General features: G+C 33.9%; 2 protein-coding genes across 2 annotated transcripts; both read left to right on the forward strand.

The window, feature by feature from the left end:
• Positions 1-440: 440 nt before the first annotated feature.
• Positions 441-4,511, forward strand: LOC107925193 (tyrosine-sulfated glycopeptide receptor 1). The gene is given in 2 exon segments (XM_016855799.2): positions 441-4,027; positions 4,030-4,511. Coding segments are annotated over 2 exon segments (3,255 nt in total). The 5' UTR covers positions 441-1,005; the 3' UTR covers positions 4,263-4,511.
• Positions 4,512-8,202: 3,691 nt separating this feature from the next.
• LOC107925297 (uncharacterized) lies at positions 8,203-16,202 on the forward strand. Its single transcript, XM_016855948.2, has 13 exons — positions 8,203-8,497; positions 8,684-8,915; positions 9,880-10,009; positions 10,126-10,228; positions 10,986-11,109; positions 11,688-11,753; positions 12,064-12,102; positions 12,682-12,762; positions 12,856-12,903; positions 14,290-14,340; positions 14,437-14,505; positions 15,164-15,406; positions 15,684-16,202. Exons 2-13 carry the CDS (start codon positions 8,760-8,762, stop codon positions 15,933-15,935), a joined length of 1,362 nt encoding a protein of 453 aa, XP_016711437.2. The 5' UTR covers positions 8,203-8,497; positions 8,684-8,759; the 3' UTR covers positions 15,936-16,202.
• The last annotated feature ends 676 nt before the right edge of the window (positions 16,203-16,878 follow it).

Genomic DNA, 16,878 nt, shown 5'->3' on the forward strand with positions numbered 1-16,878 from the left:
CATAAATTTATGCTGATGGGAATTTGTGTTTAATAAGAAAAATATATTTTATTTAAATGTAATAATCTTTAATTTAAATATTAATAAAAAATTAAACTTTTTATTTTTAATATTATTTCAAAATGAAATAAGATTTTGAAATAGACCAAAACTTGATCTTACCTTAGACCCAAAAATAATGGACACAAAGCTACTTCTAATATTTATCAATCACTAGCATATAGAAATGCCACAGCACAAAAAGCACTAGGATAAAAGAAACAAAATTTTCACCAAATTTACAAACTTGTAAGGTAAAAAGGATAAGAGGAGAACCTGTTTTTGCTTTAGAAAGGAGCTTTTAGGTATATCATATGTAACTCTAATCTTTGCACACATCTGCAATTTTAGATTCGAAAAGATCATACAATACAAAAAAATTAACAAACACTAATATATGTTTGGTCATCAATCAATCTTTTTTTTTTTAAAGAAAAAAACATGAATAGAATATAAATATGTGAATACATTAAAATTTATACAGTATGAATTATTAATATATAAACTTATAATTATACGATATAAACAGATGATACAAATATACAGATGTAAAGACTTACCCACACGCTTTGAGCCATTGGTCATCAATCAATCATTATCTTGGAAAAAGTCCACCACCACCACCACCAAAATGGCACAATCCAGTGCTAGCCGCCCCAAAAGTAAACGCTTCACTGGGAATTCTTATTTTTCATCATAAACAATAATAACACCCCAACAAAGCCCCTTTGCCTTCTCTTTTTTCTTGTTAAGACTGACCATTATAACAATATAATATAATTATAATAAACAACTAAAACGTCACTCAGGAAATGCACTCTTTCTCTTTCTGTAGTTGAGGTCAATGCGATGTTTACTGCAAACTTCCATCTTGTACAAGCTTAAGCAAAACCAAATAATGATGTACTTGGGCCACTTTTTCTCTTCCTCACGTCTTCTTCTTGTTCTTCTTCTTACTTGTTTCCTATGATGATTGATGACAAAGAGACCTCTCGTAGTGCTTCAGCTTCAAGACCAACAGCTTTTTCCATGCTTCATTTGCTCCTGAATCTTCTTTTATTACTTTTACAGTCTTTCTTCTTTGCCTCTCCTTCTCAAGCAGCCTGTGATCAAAACGATAGGGTTTTTCTCTTGGCCTTTCATTCCAACATAACAGCACCATCTTCATCTCCCTTGAATTGGACTACCACTACAGACTGTTGCTTTTGGGAAGGAGTAGGTTGTGATGGTCCAGATTCTGGTCGAGTCAGTCGGCTGTGGCTACCCTCTAGAGGCCTTACTGGTCATCTGTCAACATCTCTTTTAAACCTCACACTTTTAACCCATCTTAATTTTTCCCATAATCGGTTCACTGGATTTCTCCCCCCCGGGTTTTTTTCTTCCCTCAATCACCTTCAAGTTCTTGATCTCAGCTACAACAGTCTCTATGGGGAACTGCCTCTGGATTTCATTTCAGATTATAACAACAGCCTCAGCCCTATCCAGACTCTGGATTTATCCAGCAACCACTTCTCAGGGACCATCCGATCCAATTCTGTTCTTCAAGCAGTGAATTTGACTATTTTCAATGTGAGCAACAATACCTTAACAGGCCAGGTTCCGTCCTGGATCTGCATCAATACTTCCCTCACAATCTTGGATTTGTCTTACAACAAACTTGATGGCAAAATTCCCACTGGACTTGACAAGTGTTCCAAGCTGCAGATCTTTCGTGCAGGTTTTAATAATCTGTCCGGGACACTTCCTGCTGATATTTACAGTGTTAGCTCACTCGAGCAACTATCCTTACCGCTCAATCACTTTTCTGGGGGGATCCGAGATGCCATTGTCCAACTCGACAAGCTCACCATCCTTGAGCTTTTTTCCAATGAATTTGAAGGCCCCATCCCGAAAGACATAGGCCAGCTTTCCAAGTTGGAACAGCTGCTGCTTCACATCAACAACTTCACTGGTTATCTGCCACCATCTCTCATGAGCTGCACCAATCTTGTCACTTTGAACTTGCGGGTTAACCATCTAGAAGGAGACCTCTCAGCCTTCAATTTCTCCACCCTGCAACGCCTTAACACTCTTGATCTTGGCAACAATAACTTTACAGGTACCTTGCCTTTAAGTCTTTATTCTTGCAAGTCATTAACTGCTGTAAGATTGGCTAGTAACCAGCTAGAGGGAAAGATATCACCGGCCATACTTGCTCTGCGATCTTTATCATTCCTTTCAATTTCTACTAATAAACTAACCAATATTACCGGGGCAATAAGGATTTTGAAGGAAGTCAAGAACCTTACTACTCTCATCCTCACTAAGAACTTCATGAATGAAGCAATACCCAATGATGAAAATATAATAGGAGAAGGCTTTCAAAATCTTCAGATTTTGGCCCTAGGAGGTTGCAACTTCACTGGTCAAGTCCCCAGATGGCTAGCTAAGCTGAAGAATCTAGAGGTGCTAGACCTGTCCCAAAATAGAATCAGTGGTTTAATTCCTAGTTGGTTGGGCAGCCTATCAAACCTTTTTTACATAGACTTGTCTGCTAACTTAATATCAGGAGAGTTTCCCAAGGAACTGACAAGCCTGTGGGCACTGGCAACGCAAGAGTCCAATAATCAAGTAGATAGAAGTTACCTGGAGCTCCCAGTGTTTGTTATGCCTAATAATGCCACCAGTCAGCAGCTGTATAACCAACTCTCCAGCCTTCCACCGGCTATTTATCTGAGAAACAACAACCTCAGTGGCAACATCCCTGAGGCGATTGGCCAATTGAGATTTCTTCATGTGTTAGATCTCAGCCAGAATGACTTTTCTGGCAGTATTCCAGAAGAATTATCAAATCTCACAAACTTGGAAAAGTTGGATCTGTCTGGCAATCGGCTTTCTGGCCAAATTCCTGAATCATTAAGAGGTCTGTACTTTTTGTCGTCATTCAGTGTGGCATATAACAATCTTCAGGGACCAATACCATCTGGAGGTCAGTTTGATACTTTTACCAGCTCCAGTTTTGAAGGCAACCCAGGTCTGTGTGGTTCAATTGTGCAGCGCATTTGCCCCAATGCACGGGGAGCTGCTCATTCTCCCACTCTGCCAAACCGCTTAAACACAAAACTTATCATTGGGCTTGTACTTGGAATCTGTTCCGGTACTGGTTTGGTTATTACTGTTCTAGCATTGTGGATACTGTCCAAGAGAAGGATTATTCCAGGAGGAGACACCGACAAGATTGAGCTAGATACACTTTCCTGCAACTCTTATTCTGGAGTTCATCCGCAGACTGACAAGGATGCTAGCCTTGTTATGCTGTTCCCGAACAAAACCAACGAAGTCAAGGATCTCACCATATTTGAACTCTTGAAAGCAACTGACAATTTCAACCAAGAAAACATCATTGGCTGCGGGGGTTTTGGTTTGGTTTACAAAGCAATATTAGCAGATGGGACCAAACTTGCAGTTAAGAAGCTCTCGGGAGATTTCGGCCTGATGGAGAGGGAATTCAAAGCTGAGGTAGAAGTACTATCAACAGCTCAACATGAAAACCTGGTGTCCCTGCAAGGTTATTGTGTACACGAAGGGTTTCGGCTATTAATATATTCCTATATGGAGAATGGAAGTTTAGACTACTGGTTACATGAGAAAGAGAATGGTCCATCCCAGTTAGATTGGCAAACTCGACTGAAGATTGCTAGGGGAGCAAGTAATGGATTGGCTTACATGCATCAGATATGCGAGCCACACATTGTTCACCGAGACATCAAGTCGAGCAATATCCTTCTTGATGACAAGTTTGAGGCACATGTTGCAGATTTTGGATTGTCACGGCTGATTCTTCCTTATCACACTCATGTTACAACTGAGCTTGTTGGTACTTTGGGTTATATTCCTCCAGAATATGGGCAAGCATGGGTAGCCACTTTGAGAGGGGATGTATACAGTTTTGGGGTTGTCATGCTTGAGCTGCTCACTGGCAAAAGGCCTGTTGATATGTCTAGGCCAAAACATCAAGAGAGTTGGTGTCCTGGGTGCAGAGATTGAGGAGCGAGGGCAAGCAAGATGAAGTCTTCGATCCACTCCTGAAAGGAAAAGGTTCTGATGAAGAGATGCTGCAGGTGTTGGATGTGGCCTGCCTGTGCATCAACCAGAATCCTTTCAAGAGGCCAACTATCCAGGAAGTTGTTGAGTGGCTCACGGGTGTTGGAACAATCAATAGAAACCAAAATAAAGATTCGTGAAAAGTGCTGTTCATTGCTTTTTACGAAACAGATACGTATACCTGCACAAAATGTCTGAATCAGTTTATGCATACTTTTGCTTTTTTTATTTTTAATTGTGTAAATAAAATTTACCCAATCATAATACTTCAGCTGTACAAAAAGAAGAAATCGCAATTAAGTAGAGACTATAGTTCTAGGGTCGCAACTGTAACCTTTTGTCAGATACGTAATTAGTCATCTGTATGTTAAAAGAAAGATAGTTTCTTAGCTGCGGCATCTACAAAGCAAACACCATCTGGTTTTTGGCTAGTGAACATAAGCTTTTAAAAGTTTTCATTAAAGTGAATTCATTGTTGTAGTATCACTCAGATATCTACCACACAAATGCAAGCCAGTATTAGACCATCACAGATTTTTTTATGAGCAGTAAAAAAACATCTAGCTAATGGCAGCAGGTTACACTGTATATATTATTTTCACAATAACAAATAAATTAAACTACAAAGACAGCATAAATGTTTCTGTTCTAAGCATAATCCTTGCCACAATACCAAATATCAGGGGATAATTTGTTCATTTGAAATCTTAGTCCTAACTTCAACAGTGAAACAAGTAGTATAAGCAAAATTAGTATGTGCATAGTGATCATCTCTCATAAAATGAAACATAAATCACACTTACAAATGTCTGCTATGTTCTGAGTTCTGACATCTTTTGGAATGATTTGTCCAATGTTTTGAACTCTGTTTCGTAGCTGAAAGAACATATGAGGAGCCGCTTTTTTTGCATATTTTCTATCTTCCAATCTCAAGCATTTCATCACAATCAATACTCAAAAACAAATTCCGTAAACAGGGTCCTTACTCCTTAGCTATAAGTAATAAGGCTAATATTGAAAACATATATATTTAAGGAAATAAATCATAAACAGCAAATTCAACTGCAGATATGTCAGGCAGTCCATTTAAACCAAACTTAATAATTTGAATAAATTAACAGAATTCGGATGAAAAATGTCACGAGTAGAAAGCAAAAGAACTTCTAGAGTTCCAATTTTAAATTTCCTCTTTAGATGAGTTTTTTTTTTTTTTTCTTTTGATATTGATCAGAAAAGATAAACTTAACCTAACAGCATAATCCTACCATGCATTGCTAAAATATCATGTAATTTAACAAGATACATCATTAAATATGACGCAAGAATCACCAGCATTAATAAAGTTGCACCTCTAGAATTTTAATATATATTAAGTGTATGAATACACAAATGAATATTCACATGCATACATTATAATGTCTCAGATCTCTGATTTCATTGAAATTCCACTGTTTCCACCAATCTTACATTGACTTAAGATTAGGTTTTAGACACGGTTATAAGTCATGTAAGAACCGGGCAAAAGTTGAATTGGTCAAAAACCTGTCCAACAGGTAAAAGACCCCGTTTATATATATACTTTTGAAAAACATAAGACCTTTAGCATAATACTAAATACTCTAACGGGATTTTTCATCACATAAACTATCAAAGTTATGTTACTTAACTTCCAGAGAAACAAAGAAATGGGTAATTTTCTTTTTGACAGAAAGCCCATTTCAGTAATAGAAAAATGGAGTTGAAAAATAAGTTTTAAAAACTTCAATGGTGTAGGAAATGATCTTTTTCTTTTGTTAATTTATCAAACATGTGGAATGCAAATTGGAAAGTAAAGAAAAAATATTACAAAAAGAAAATGGAACTCCAAAAACACTTCGGAAATTATATAGCGAAACCACCAACACCAAACAATTAGAACTTAGAAACTTCTTCAAACACCATGCAAACCACACCTAAATCGGGCAAAACATGTTCAAAGTTCCTTCAAGATTTATGTTGACTTTATTTTTCATAAGAGACCCATGTTTTCTCTTCCTCGATGGATTAATCATTGCTTCAGTAATTCAAATAAATAATCAAAAGTCATCTCCAATTTCAATCAAAACATAAACAAATTTCACACGAAACCAACAAGATAAAAGAGACAATACACAGATATACAAAAACAATTTATATCCATCCAAAAAAAAAAACACCAGCAAGATTACCATAACGAAGTTTTTACGAGAAGTATGGAGCAGCTTTCTTGTTTCTTTCTTAAACTTGTCAAATTTCGAACAAGCGAGCAACAGGTTTGTGATGTAAATCACTAAATTGTCACCTGCAATAGAAAAACAAAATGAATGAATGAGCGAACGAACGAACGAATGGGAAAAAAGAATCAGCTTCGGCGTTTTAAGCTACCCTGCTTAGTACGAATCGAAACTCCCATCCCATCCCATCTTAAGCACCAAAATTTTCCATTCGTAGAAAAACAAAATATAAAACCGCGAGTCTGGCTTTGGTGTCCATGGGCCGCTAGCCCCAATATTATTAGTCCTAATAGAAAATTAATTAAAATACGGCCCAAAGAAATACAAGGGTAAACTACAGCACTGGTCATCTAACTATTTGTAAATTTTCTTTTTGGTTACCCAACTATGAAAAGTTACAAAATGATCACCCAAATATTTAATTTTGTCTTTTTGGTCACTGGAACAGCTTTCAAAATTTTCATAATAGTAACTTTAACCCTAAAAATTTATAAATTAAGTCAATTTAGTTTCTATTCTAAAAATTTTGACCTTCAACATTTATATATTGTGTAATTTGGTCCTTTTTACAATTTTACTTTTCTTTCTGACATTGAGAGCTAATTTTAAAAGACTGAGAAATGATGAAAATTATTATCTTTGATTTTTGGGTGTTTCCATTTTTTGAATATTTTCAATCAAATTTAACTCACAAATTTTTTTTTAACTTTTTAAGTGAAAGGGTCACAAAGAAAAATAAAACTGCAAAAAATACCAAATTATCTAATGTATAAATGTTGAGGGTTAGATTTTTAGAATCAATACTAATTTGAAACTATGTCTAAATGTTGAAAGTTAAAGTGTTATGTCGATTTTTATAGTTGCCACCATTAGTTAGCCAGTAACCAAAAAAGACAAAATTGAATAATTAGGTGACCTGTTTGTAAATTTTTATAGCTGGATAACCAATAATAAATTTTATTAATAATTGAGTATCCATTTTGTAACTTTCCATAATTAGATAACCTAAGAAATAATAATAATTGAGTAGCTACTAGTATAATTTGCCCTTGTGTTTTTGGATGTGCATGTCATAATCAAATATCAAATATAATTGTGGAATACAAAAAATAATATAAGAGAGTGAATGTTCATTAATTACTAGGGTAAATTACATCAAAAGTCACTAATTATTAGTATGTTTACGTTTTGGACATTCAACTTAAAATAGTTATAAAATGATTATTGAATTATTTGAAAGTTTTTATTAAGTTATTAGATTGCTAAAGTCGTTGTTGTATGACATTCTCCATTCGCACTGACTGCACCAATCAAAAGCTCTCATTTCATTTCTTTTTTACTGTTTAAATTTTTTCATAAAACAACTTTGAACATCAAATTTATGAACCAAAATTCAAAAAATTTTATTCTTCGATTTCCAACATTGACCGTCAGATCAACTTGGATCTAAGATATGTTTTTCTACTCGTCGATGTATATTGCTCCACTGTACCGATTATCAAATTGTCACTTGAAGCTCACCAGTCAAACTAAAAAAAATTAACAAAAACTTTTGAATAGTTCAATGATTTTTTTATAATTTTTTTAATTAAATAATTAAAATACAAATTTACTAATAGTTTAGTGACTTTATGTATAATGTATATAGATAAAAGAACATAAATTTGGATAGGCATTAATTAAAACAATAAATGGATAATAAAATAAAAACTTAAATCGGAAGGCTAAATTGAGCATGGGCTATTATCAGTCCCAAAAAATTAAATGGCCCAAACAACAACCATCTACAAGCAATTCGAACCATCTCCTTCTTTCCCTTTCAAGTCTTCCAACTTCCAACCCATCAATTTAAAAAAAATATTTATTTATTTCTATTTCTCATTTCTGCTAAAAAACTCAATATATGAAACCCTAGCCAGTGCCATTTTTACGTTAACAAATTCCAATCAAAACAAATCCCTAATCCCCAAATTTTTGTTCTCAAGTCGAATTCGTTTCCCTTTGCTTTTATTGTATGGTTTGGGTTGCTACAAACAATCTAAGAGATTGCAGCATCCCTGCCCCAGCAGCAGCAGCAGCAACGAAACCCTAGAAATCTCCCGTTTCATCTCTCCCTTGTCAATGTAAGCCTCTCCATTTTGCAATCTCCTGTTTCTCAATTCCGTTGTTACCAATGATTGCTCTGCCTACAGTTTCGTTTGCTTTCAGTGTGAACCAGTGCATGAAAATGCAAGTGCTAAATTTCCCCCTTTTCTTATTTTGAATTTGAATTGTTAAGTGGATTTTCGCTTTGTTATCTTTTTAATTAGTGTGTTGGTTTCGATGTGGAATAACTGAACCGATTGAGAGTGCGCTGTGAGGTGAAAGAAAAAGGAAGAACAAAAAATGAGTAGGCTATCGTTTAGGCCACGCCCATTGGACATACACAAAAAGCTACCGATTGTTAAGTCAGTCAAAGACTTTGAAGACGATGACACTCCAACTTCCGCTACTCGCAACTCTCAAATGCTCCGTCTTGCTGCTGTCGAAGTTGAAACCGAGGTACCCTTTTCACTCCCTTGCTTTTCATAGCTCAAAAACTTAACTGTGACTTGGCATTATCCTTTAAGGCTATTTTTGTTGAATCATTTGATTTCATACTTCAAATTCACTTGCAATTTGTAATCTTAAAGTGAAGCAAAATCAGGGGGTTTTAAATTATTACTTATGCGAATGGAATTTGGTTTTAAATTATGACATTTGCATTTGCATATAAACATAGTTTGCTAATAGAAATTAGGGCTTTGCAACAGTTGAGGATATTTTGTTCTAGAACTTCAGTATGACTTTGCACCTTACTTGAAGGCTCTGGCTTTTTTTGGTTGATGCTTTTGCTACTTGATATTTACTTCTTAAAAAGTTGCTAGAAGGCAAAAGCAGAAGGTAAAGAACAATTCATGATCAATCTTGAAATGGACAAGAAAGTAATATGTTACTGTAATTGTGAAATAATTGGTTTATATAGTAGAACTATACATTTTGCTATCTAGAAAGTAATAAATATAATCCTTCAAAAGTATTATTTGCATTTCTTCCAAACATGCAATTTTATTGTTTTGCTTCCGAAAGCAAAAAGCAAGCAGAAAAAGTACCTACCGACCAAATCTCAAGGAATTTAATAAGTTTATAGGTAGATGTACAGTCTCAAGGAATGTGTGCAAAGACGATGAAATTAGATTAATTGGAAGTATAAATTGTATTGCTAAAGAAGGCGTCTATTCCAGAGAATTGGGTACACAACTTGTTTTACTGACTGATTTATTATTTCAACCAACCAAAAGTGTTGGCATAGATGTATGACTTTGGGCAATTTTTAATAACAGCATGCTAATAAGCAGACTTCTTAAGGATGACTTGTGCTATTTGTAATTTCACATGTATCTATGCTTCTAGGTTATTAGTTCTCCTAGAGGCCCTTTGTGATAGTAAAATATTTGTTTATTGAAGTAGATGTAATTTTTTTTAGGTGCCACCACTTGCTACCAAGAAACTGGCTCCTGAAATACCTACACCTCAGTTTGTTGTTGTGGATACTTATGAAAGAGATTATTCTCGCACGTTCTTTCAACCCACATCCTATTTGCGAGCAAGGGGAGGTTTGTGGAACCGGATAGATTCCTTTATTGAGACTTAAAAGCTAATTTGGATGGTTATTTTCTAGTGATAATTCAGTTGGTATTAGCATTCTGAAACTCTGTTCTATTATTTGCAGCCCGGGCTGAGATTGGAGAGTTTGTTGAGTATGATCTAGATAATGAGGATGAAGATTGGCTTCAAGACTACAACAAAGATAAGAAGATTCTTGCACCTGAAAAGTAATTGCTTAAACCTTGATTATACTATTGCATTTTTTCTGTTCAAGTAGACGTGTTTGAGTAATACATTGTTCCTTCAGAAATTCCTTTCTTTTTCTTTTTTCAGTTATTCACCTGATATTTCTATTAAGATTATTTAATTTGCTCTCTTTTCTTTTGCCTTCTTTTCTTTACCCTTGAGTTTGAAGATAGTGGGCAGCATTCTAGACTGTTACAACTGTCTGAATGTGAGCATAAAGAAGCTTATGTAGCTTTTCTTATTTCAATCTATGAACCTCTAAAAAAGTTCTCAGAATTTGTTTTATGCGATTTAAAATTCGTAAGGGATCTTATTTCTGTGGGCTTCTGTGAATTTTTATACTCAGTGTTGTTTTAATTGCATGAATCTAGCTTTTTTAACAGAGATTGCATATTCACTTGCTTGAACCATTTTATGAACAATAAATATCTATCAGCTCCTTAGCATGAATGTGCATTTTGACAGTGTTTGTTTTTTTTGTCACTTTAATCATATATGCCTATACCTGCTTGAAGCAAGCATAATTTCTTTGTAGCCAACAAGAGCCTATTTACTACCTTGTTATATTTTCAAAAATGATATTGCTATTAGATGGAACCCAGACAGAGGACAAGCGTTCTCATGGTCTTTGGCAGATCCACCCTAAATGTTGTCATATTTTATACAAGCTCAAACTAGTTCAAGTGTGTTACTTGCATAACTGCTTAATCACTTCTGCAGTTCTGCTTTATAATGCAGGTTGGAGAGTCTTCTTTTTAAGTTGGAGGTGTTGGATCATAAAGCTCGTGAAAGAGCTGGAGTTATAACACCTACTCTTGTTTCACCAATTCCTGTGTTGTTGACGATGGATGCTGCCATTGAGGTGAATATTGGTTTTGATTATGCGGATGCTCTCCAAGTTGATGTTTTTCTTCTTTCGTTTTTTTAATTTTTTTTTCTTTTTTACATTTCATATCCTTAGGAGTTTCCTTCAACTTAAAATGTTTGTCTAATTATAGGTTCAATGACCTTTATAAATATTACTATTCAATTAGTGTAAAAATAACTCATGTTTCTCTTAATAGAGTTATCTGTCCTCTGATGTAATGATGGTTGATGCCCTAGAGTCTACCGTTATATGTTTATATATTATTTCCAAAACCAGCTGGTTTGAAGCCCTAGAATCTTTTTTTTTTCTTTTAGTTTCTTTTTGTAATTCTGACTTCCCTACTTTCGTTTGTCTTAAAAACTTTGATGCAAGATAAAGAGATATTATTGCACTTAAGATGTTAAACTTTTACTCTATTTCTTACCTCCAAAAACTAAATATTATTTAGTAACATGTTCATTTTTCTTGCCTCTGGATTTGTTATTTTAATCGATAATCTAATTTGTTGAATCATTTGGAGTGAAATGTAACCTTATGCTTAATCTAATTTCCTGGTTTGCTTTAATTGTTAGGCCTTGCAATCTCAATCCATCAAATATGGAGTCTTTCAGGCGGTTTATAATTATTGGAAAGAAAAGGTAAGGAACAAATGTCATATCTAGATGTTTTAAGGACTTGTACGAGATTCAGAATCTTTGTGAATGAAGAAGCCTATTTGGGTTTTCATGGTGTTCAGAAGTATCTAAATAACTAATTAAAATTTGGCTTGTGAAGCTAGATTGCTTACTCTGATATCAGTGCAGTGTGACTGTTACATAATTCGAATTGTTATCCTAATATGATAGCTTGCCTTGTACTCCTGGAGTGCTTGTGATGACTTCTTGAATTATTGTTTATGTAATAACAAGAATATTTTTGTGTTTCTGTCTTTTTCTTTTCTTTTTTCAGCGTGAACGGTGGCAGAAGCCTATTTTACGCCGCTTGCAGGTTGGCTTTATCACTTATACCATATGGTGATTGTTCCATGAATACATGCAACATATATTCATTTTTGATGTATATATGAACTTTAGTTTGGTGCAGTTATACACGTGAAACTCTGATTATGGTTCAAATGTATACTTGAAACTTTAATTTTGATTTAATCATACACATTTAAAGAAATAAATACATCAATCTATTTTTATATTGGATAAATATAATTATTTACATACACAATATATAAACATAAAAGGATGTTATATCAATAATTGTGTTAATAATTTACGAGAACTGAATCAAATCAAAATTTCATGTATGAAATTGCACAAAATCAAAGTCCATGTATACAATTGCATATTAGTCCAAAGTTCATGTATAGTTTTGGGATTTATCCCTAATTTTTATTAACAATAACTTTTTGGGGCAATCTGACCATTTAGAAGTATCCGCAATCATTCCTTGTGCTTTTTAGCATGCCATAGTCTTTGTTTCATTTTAAATTTTATCTGAATTAAGATGTTTCAACCATACAATACAGATTGGTTAATGAAAGTAGCATTTATATTCTTTTCCCTTGTTGTGCAGCCTCCTCCGCCAGTTAATGATAACAACCCCTACAATGTCTTTAGGCCAAGGGAAAAAGCTCACAGACTTCACACAAGAAGGGTTTGTTTTCCACTTTGGTTGTAAACCTTAGATATGGTTTTATTTAAAGTTTTGTACTTTAAATACCTGAAGTTTGTGCCATCTTTTGTTTAGATGCAAAGGAGGGAAAACAATGTGCAGTCGTTTGAAAAGCTTCGCCAGGTGAGAACAATTACTGTCCATTTCTTTTAATTTTTGAACATAATTACTGTCCATTTCAGTGTACATTCATGAGAACACTATGTGAAACAATACTTTCATGGTCAGCAAAATTGTTGTCTTACTTAGCATAGAGCCGGGGGCAAATCCACAGGGCCTGGTGGGACCCCAGCCCTCCCCCCAACAAAGATATTTACAAATTTTTTGTTCTAATAGTATTGTTATAGAAACTAATGGTAAAATTATGCACTGGCCCCTCCAAATTTTTAATTTTTATAAATATTGTAATTTGATATAGTGAATTCAGTCACACATTTAATTTAAACCTATTCTTGTTATTAGCTTAATTATCCCTGTTACCTTTTCGTTAGTTACTGCTTTAATGGTTTTCATTATATGTTCATAAAAGAGAAAAAAGAGAGTTAAATCATTACAATATCTAATATAAACTTTGTATTTTACTTTCTTTTATTGTATGCAATCTTTTTTTTTTCTTTTGTAATATGAAATAATTCTATATTTATTTTTATTGTTTTAGTTACAAAAAGTAATTTTTTTAACATTAAAATTTTAATCCTATTAGAACTTTACATATGCTACAGCATTAATTACGATGGTCAAAAGTTGATATTTTATTTGATTATAAGAAATTTAGATATAGTTCACAATATCAATGTCATCTATGATGTTTAAATTTAGTATTTTCATACTAATTTATTTTTGAATCAAGACAAGCTTGAATAGCAAAAAAAAAAAAAAAAAAAGGCTTGTTCAAAACTCTATCCAGCTCAAGACCTTTGAAACTTTTTCTATATTAAAATTTTATATTTATATTTTTAAATATATTTATGAAAGTTAAATGAGAATATTTAATAAGTTTTTGCTAATAGTTAATTTACTTTTGAATCTTTATTTCCATAATATATATGCACCCTTCAAGCCCTTCCACCTCCCGTGTTAACTATACTCCTAGCTTTGCGACTGCTTAGATCTTGCATCATGCAAAAACACAGTTTTATGTATTGCATTTCTTTAAAGGCCATTAGAAAGGATGGAATTTTTTTTAATTTTTGGTTATCCACAAGTTTTTCTACATCAGTAGAAAGTGTTAAACACCTGCAAGTGTTGAACTAAAATCTGTTTTTACTTTTAATTTCTATTCTTGAACATGATGACAAAAGTAAGAGTAATTACGGAGATATGCTCGAGTCAATTCAAGACCGCAATGTGTTGGTTTTTATTTTGACATTGTTTTGGACTGTAAATATGCTACTCTTAACGTTGTTTTGGATTGTAAATATTCTACTCTCTTTTTTATTGTATTCATGCATTTTTTATCATCAATCGTTTTTCAAATTAATTTTTCCTTTTGTACCTGACTTCTCTCAGGTCAGGCGCAACCTAGATCAAGCCAAGACCTTACTTGAGGCTTTGATTAAGGTTCTCATCCTCAGTCAATTTCAGGCATATTGATTGCTAATAAAGTCTTATGAATGCATCTGAAGCAATAATGCCTTGGGTTGTTATTGAATGCAGAGAGAGGAGAAGAAGAGAGATGTTCTGGAATGTGAAGTTAGTCTTCAGAGGATCCAAATGAAGTACAAGGTATACTTACAATTTATTTTATTATTTGCTTCTCTTTTCTCTTATAGTTTCCAGGAATGCGTTTTAATCAACTTTAATCTTTTGTAAGCATTTAAGCAATAACCGATGATAGTTATTATTTATTATTCATGCCTTGATTTTAATTGTCTTTAATCTATTTGAAAGAATTAAAACCAATGGATAGTGAATGGAGTATTTAAATTGTTGGGTCTGTTCTGGTAAACATGAAGATTGTCGTCCGAAGCCTCTAATTTGACCTAAATAGAGGGAAAATAAAATTAAAATAGGATGAAATTTGTAATAAATCTGCCTGATGATGTTGAGCCTCTATGAGAATATCCTTAATTATAGGATAGCACAGGTAGTCTCCCCTGTTTTAGGCTCTGTTGGTACTTTTTGAAAGAGAGCGGTTTTTCGAAGAGATTTCCATTGCCATATGCCATTTTTTCTCAATAAAGAGTTCTCCCAGTGGCTAGTCTCTTAACTTGTGATGCCTCCATTGTTTAAAAAAGGATAGGTGGCGTCTTACTGCAATGCATCTGTTCATTGTGTAGGTTTTGATCCTTTTTTAAATAAATTTTAATTTGCTCTAGAAAATGCAATTTAATATAATTGAAAATTGATTTTGGATGGCATTGGATTCTTAATGAATTTTCAGCACGAAACTGAACTCCTCGAAGATATTACGCTTCCTGGATTTCCACCAATATCTAGCAAGTTTGCTTCTAGTGAAGATGAGTTTATGGACTCGGATGACCTTGCAAACAGCCGTCCACGTACACGACCTGCTGCAGTTCAGAATCCACCTCTAACAGATTCTAATGTAGGCATGGCTCCTACTGCAAGCGTTAAGCAAGAGTTCCGGCGGCGACATTTGTTGCATGGATGGCTACATAAACTGGTATGTCTCATCAAATCGACATGCTCTGTTTTTCCTACTCCATCATGCAATTCCCAAACAAAATTGCTCTATTTTGCGTTGTCATATCATAACCATTTAAGTAGACATTCTAGAACAGATGTTTGTAGACTCGGTTTTCTGATTTTCGTGCTGGGCTTGACTATATTTTAGATATGCATTTCGTATAAGCCTTTATTTAACTCGATCATGAGTTACAGTCTCATGTTTCCAAGTGTGGGTTGTCTCTTGGGTTTTCTTTTCGGTATGGTTAATGCAGGATCCTCTTGAGCCAGTTTTGTTGTTCACAAAACCACTAGTTCCGGATAAGCTGGCAGCTGCAAACATTGTACCCCCATCTGATTCTTCAACAAAAAACGGTGCCTCTACACCACCCTATAAATTTCATGGAAGAATGGGGCGTGGGGGCCGAATTGTGTTTGACAGATGGAATCTTCTCATGCATACACCAATCGATTACAGTAACTCATTTTACATTCCGCGGAAGCCGCGGCCTTCAACATATAACTAATTTGGTTAGTTTTTTTTTTTTTGCTTGGTCCTTGGCTGCCTTAGCCGGCAGATTCCACTGTAAAGAAAATTCAATAGATATTTTATTTGTTGTATTGATATACAGTGGGACTGAGCAAAGATGGTTAGGTTGTTGAATGTTCTTTGAGCCCTGCCTTTCGGTGTTTTTCTGCCGGCAGTGGCGATACATCTATGTATCCATTTCTTTTCTTTTTGGCCTCAAGCCCTTATTTTGCATAAATATATGCCAATGTCGTCGTATGTTTTACTGGATCTTCATATATTTGCACATCTTCTATGTCATATTACCCGGACTATTCATTTTTCAATAATACATGTTTGGCACATACATTTGGAGCTATGTATTGCGGGATAACATCTCTTTGCCTTTAAAAGTTCATATATGACACTTGTTTGCCTTATCTCCTATATCACGAGTTGCCTGGTCTCTTCAAGTATCCATATTTGGCTTCATTGATGGACACAACAAAGAAAACAAGCGGAAAATCAAACGATGCCTATATATGTATTTATAAAGTTAAACTAATTTTATTGGCATCTCAATAATATCAAAATAATATTTACTACTAAACTAATTTTATTGGCATCTTAATAATATCAAAATAATATTTACTACTATGAAAGTTTTTTTTTAAAATGCTAGGTATCATTTTTTTTATCAAAGATACTTTAGGTACCTAAGTCGAAAAAGTATACTTTAGGATTAATTTTGTAGTTAAGTCAAATTGGCAATAATAAAAAGATACAAGAAAACAGAACTTAAATTTTATTTGTTTTTATTATTTTAAATTAAAAAACTCCGTGATAAATTTTAATTATTTTCTGCATTTTGTAAGTGAAGAAAAAGAATTGTTAAGTCCATTATGAGATTTGCAACGTTATTAAGGGAATATTTACTACTAGAAAACTTAAAGATCGAAAAA

This window comes from Gossypium hirsutum, chromosome A10 (assembly GCF_007990345.1).
Source record: "Gossypium hirsutum isolate 1008001.06 chromosome A10, Gossypium_hirsutum_v2.1, whole genome shotgun sequence".
Classification (NCBI taxonomy): Eukaryota; Viridiplantae; Streptophyta; class Magnoliopsida; order Malvales; family Malvaceae; genus Gossypium; species Gossypium hirsutum.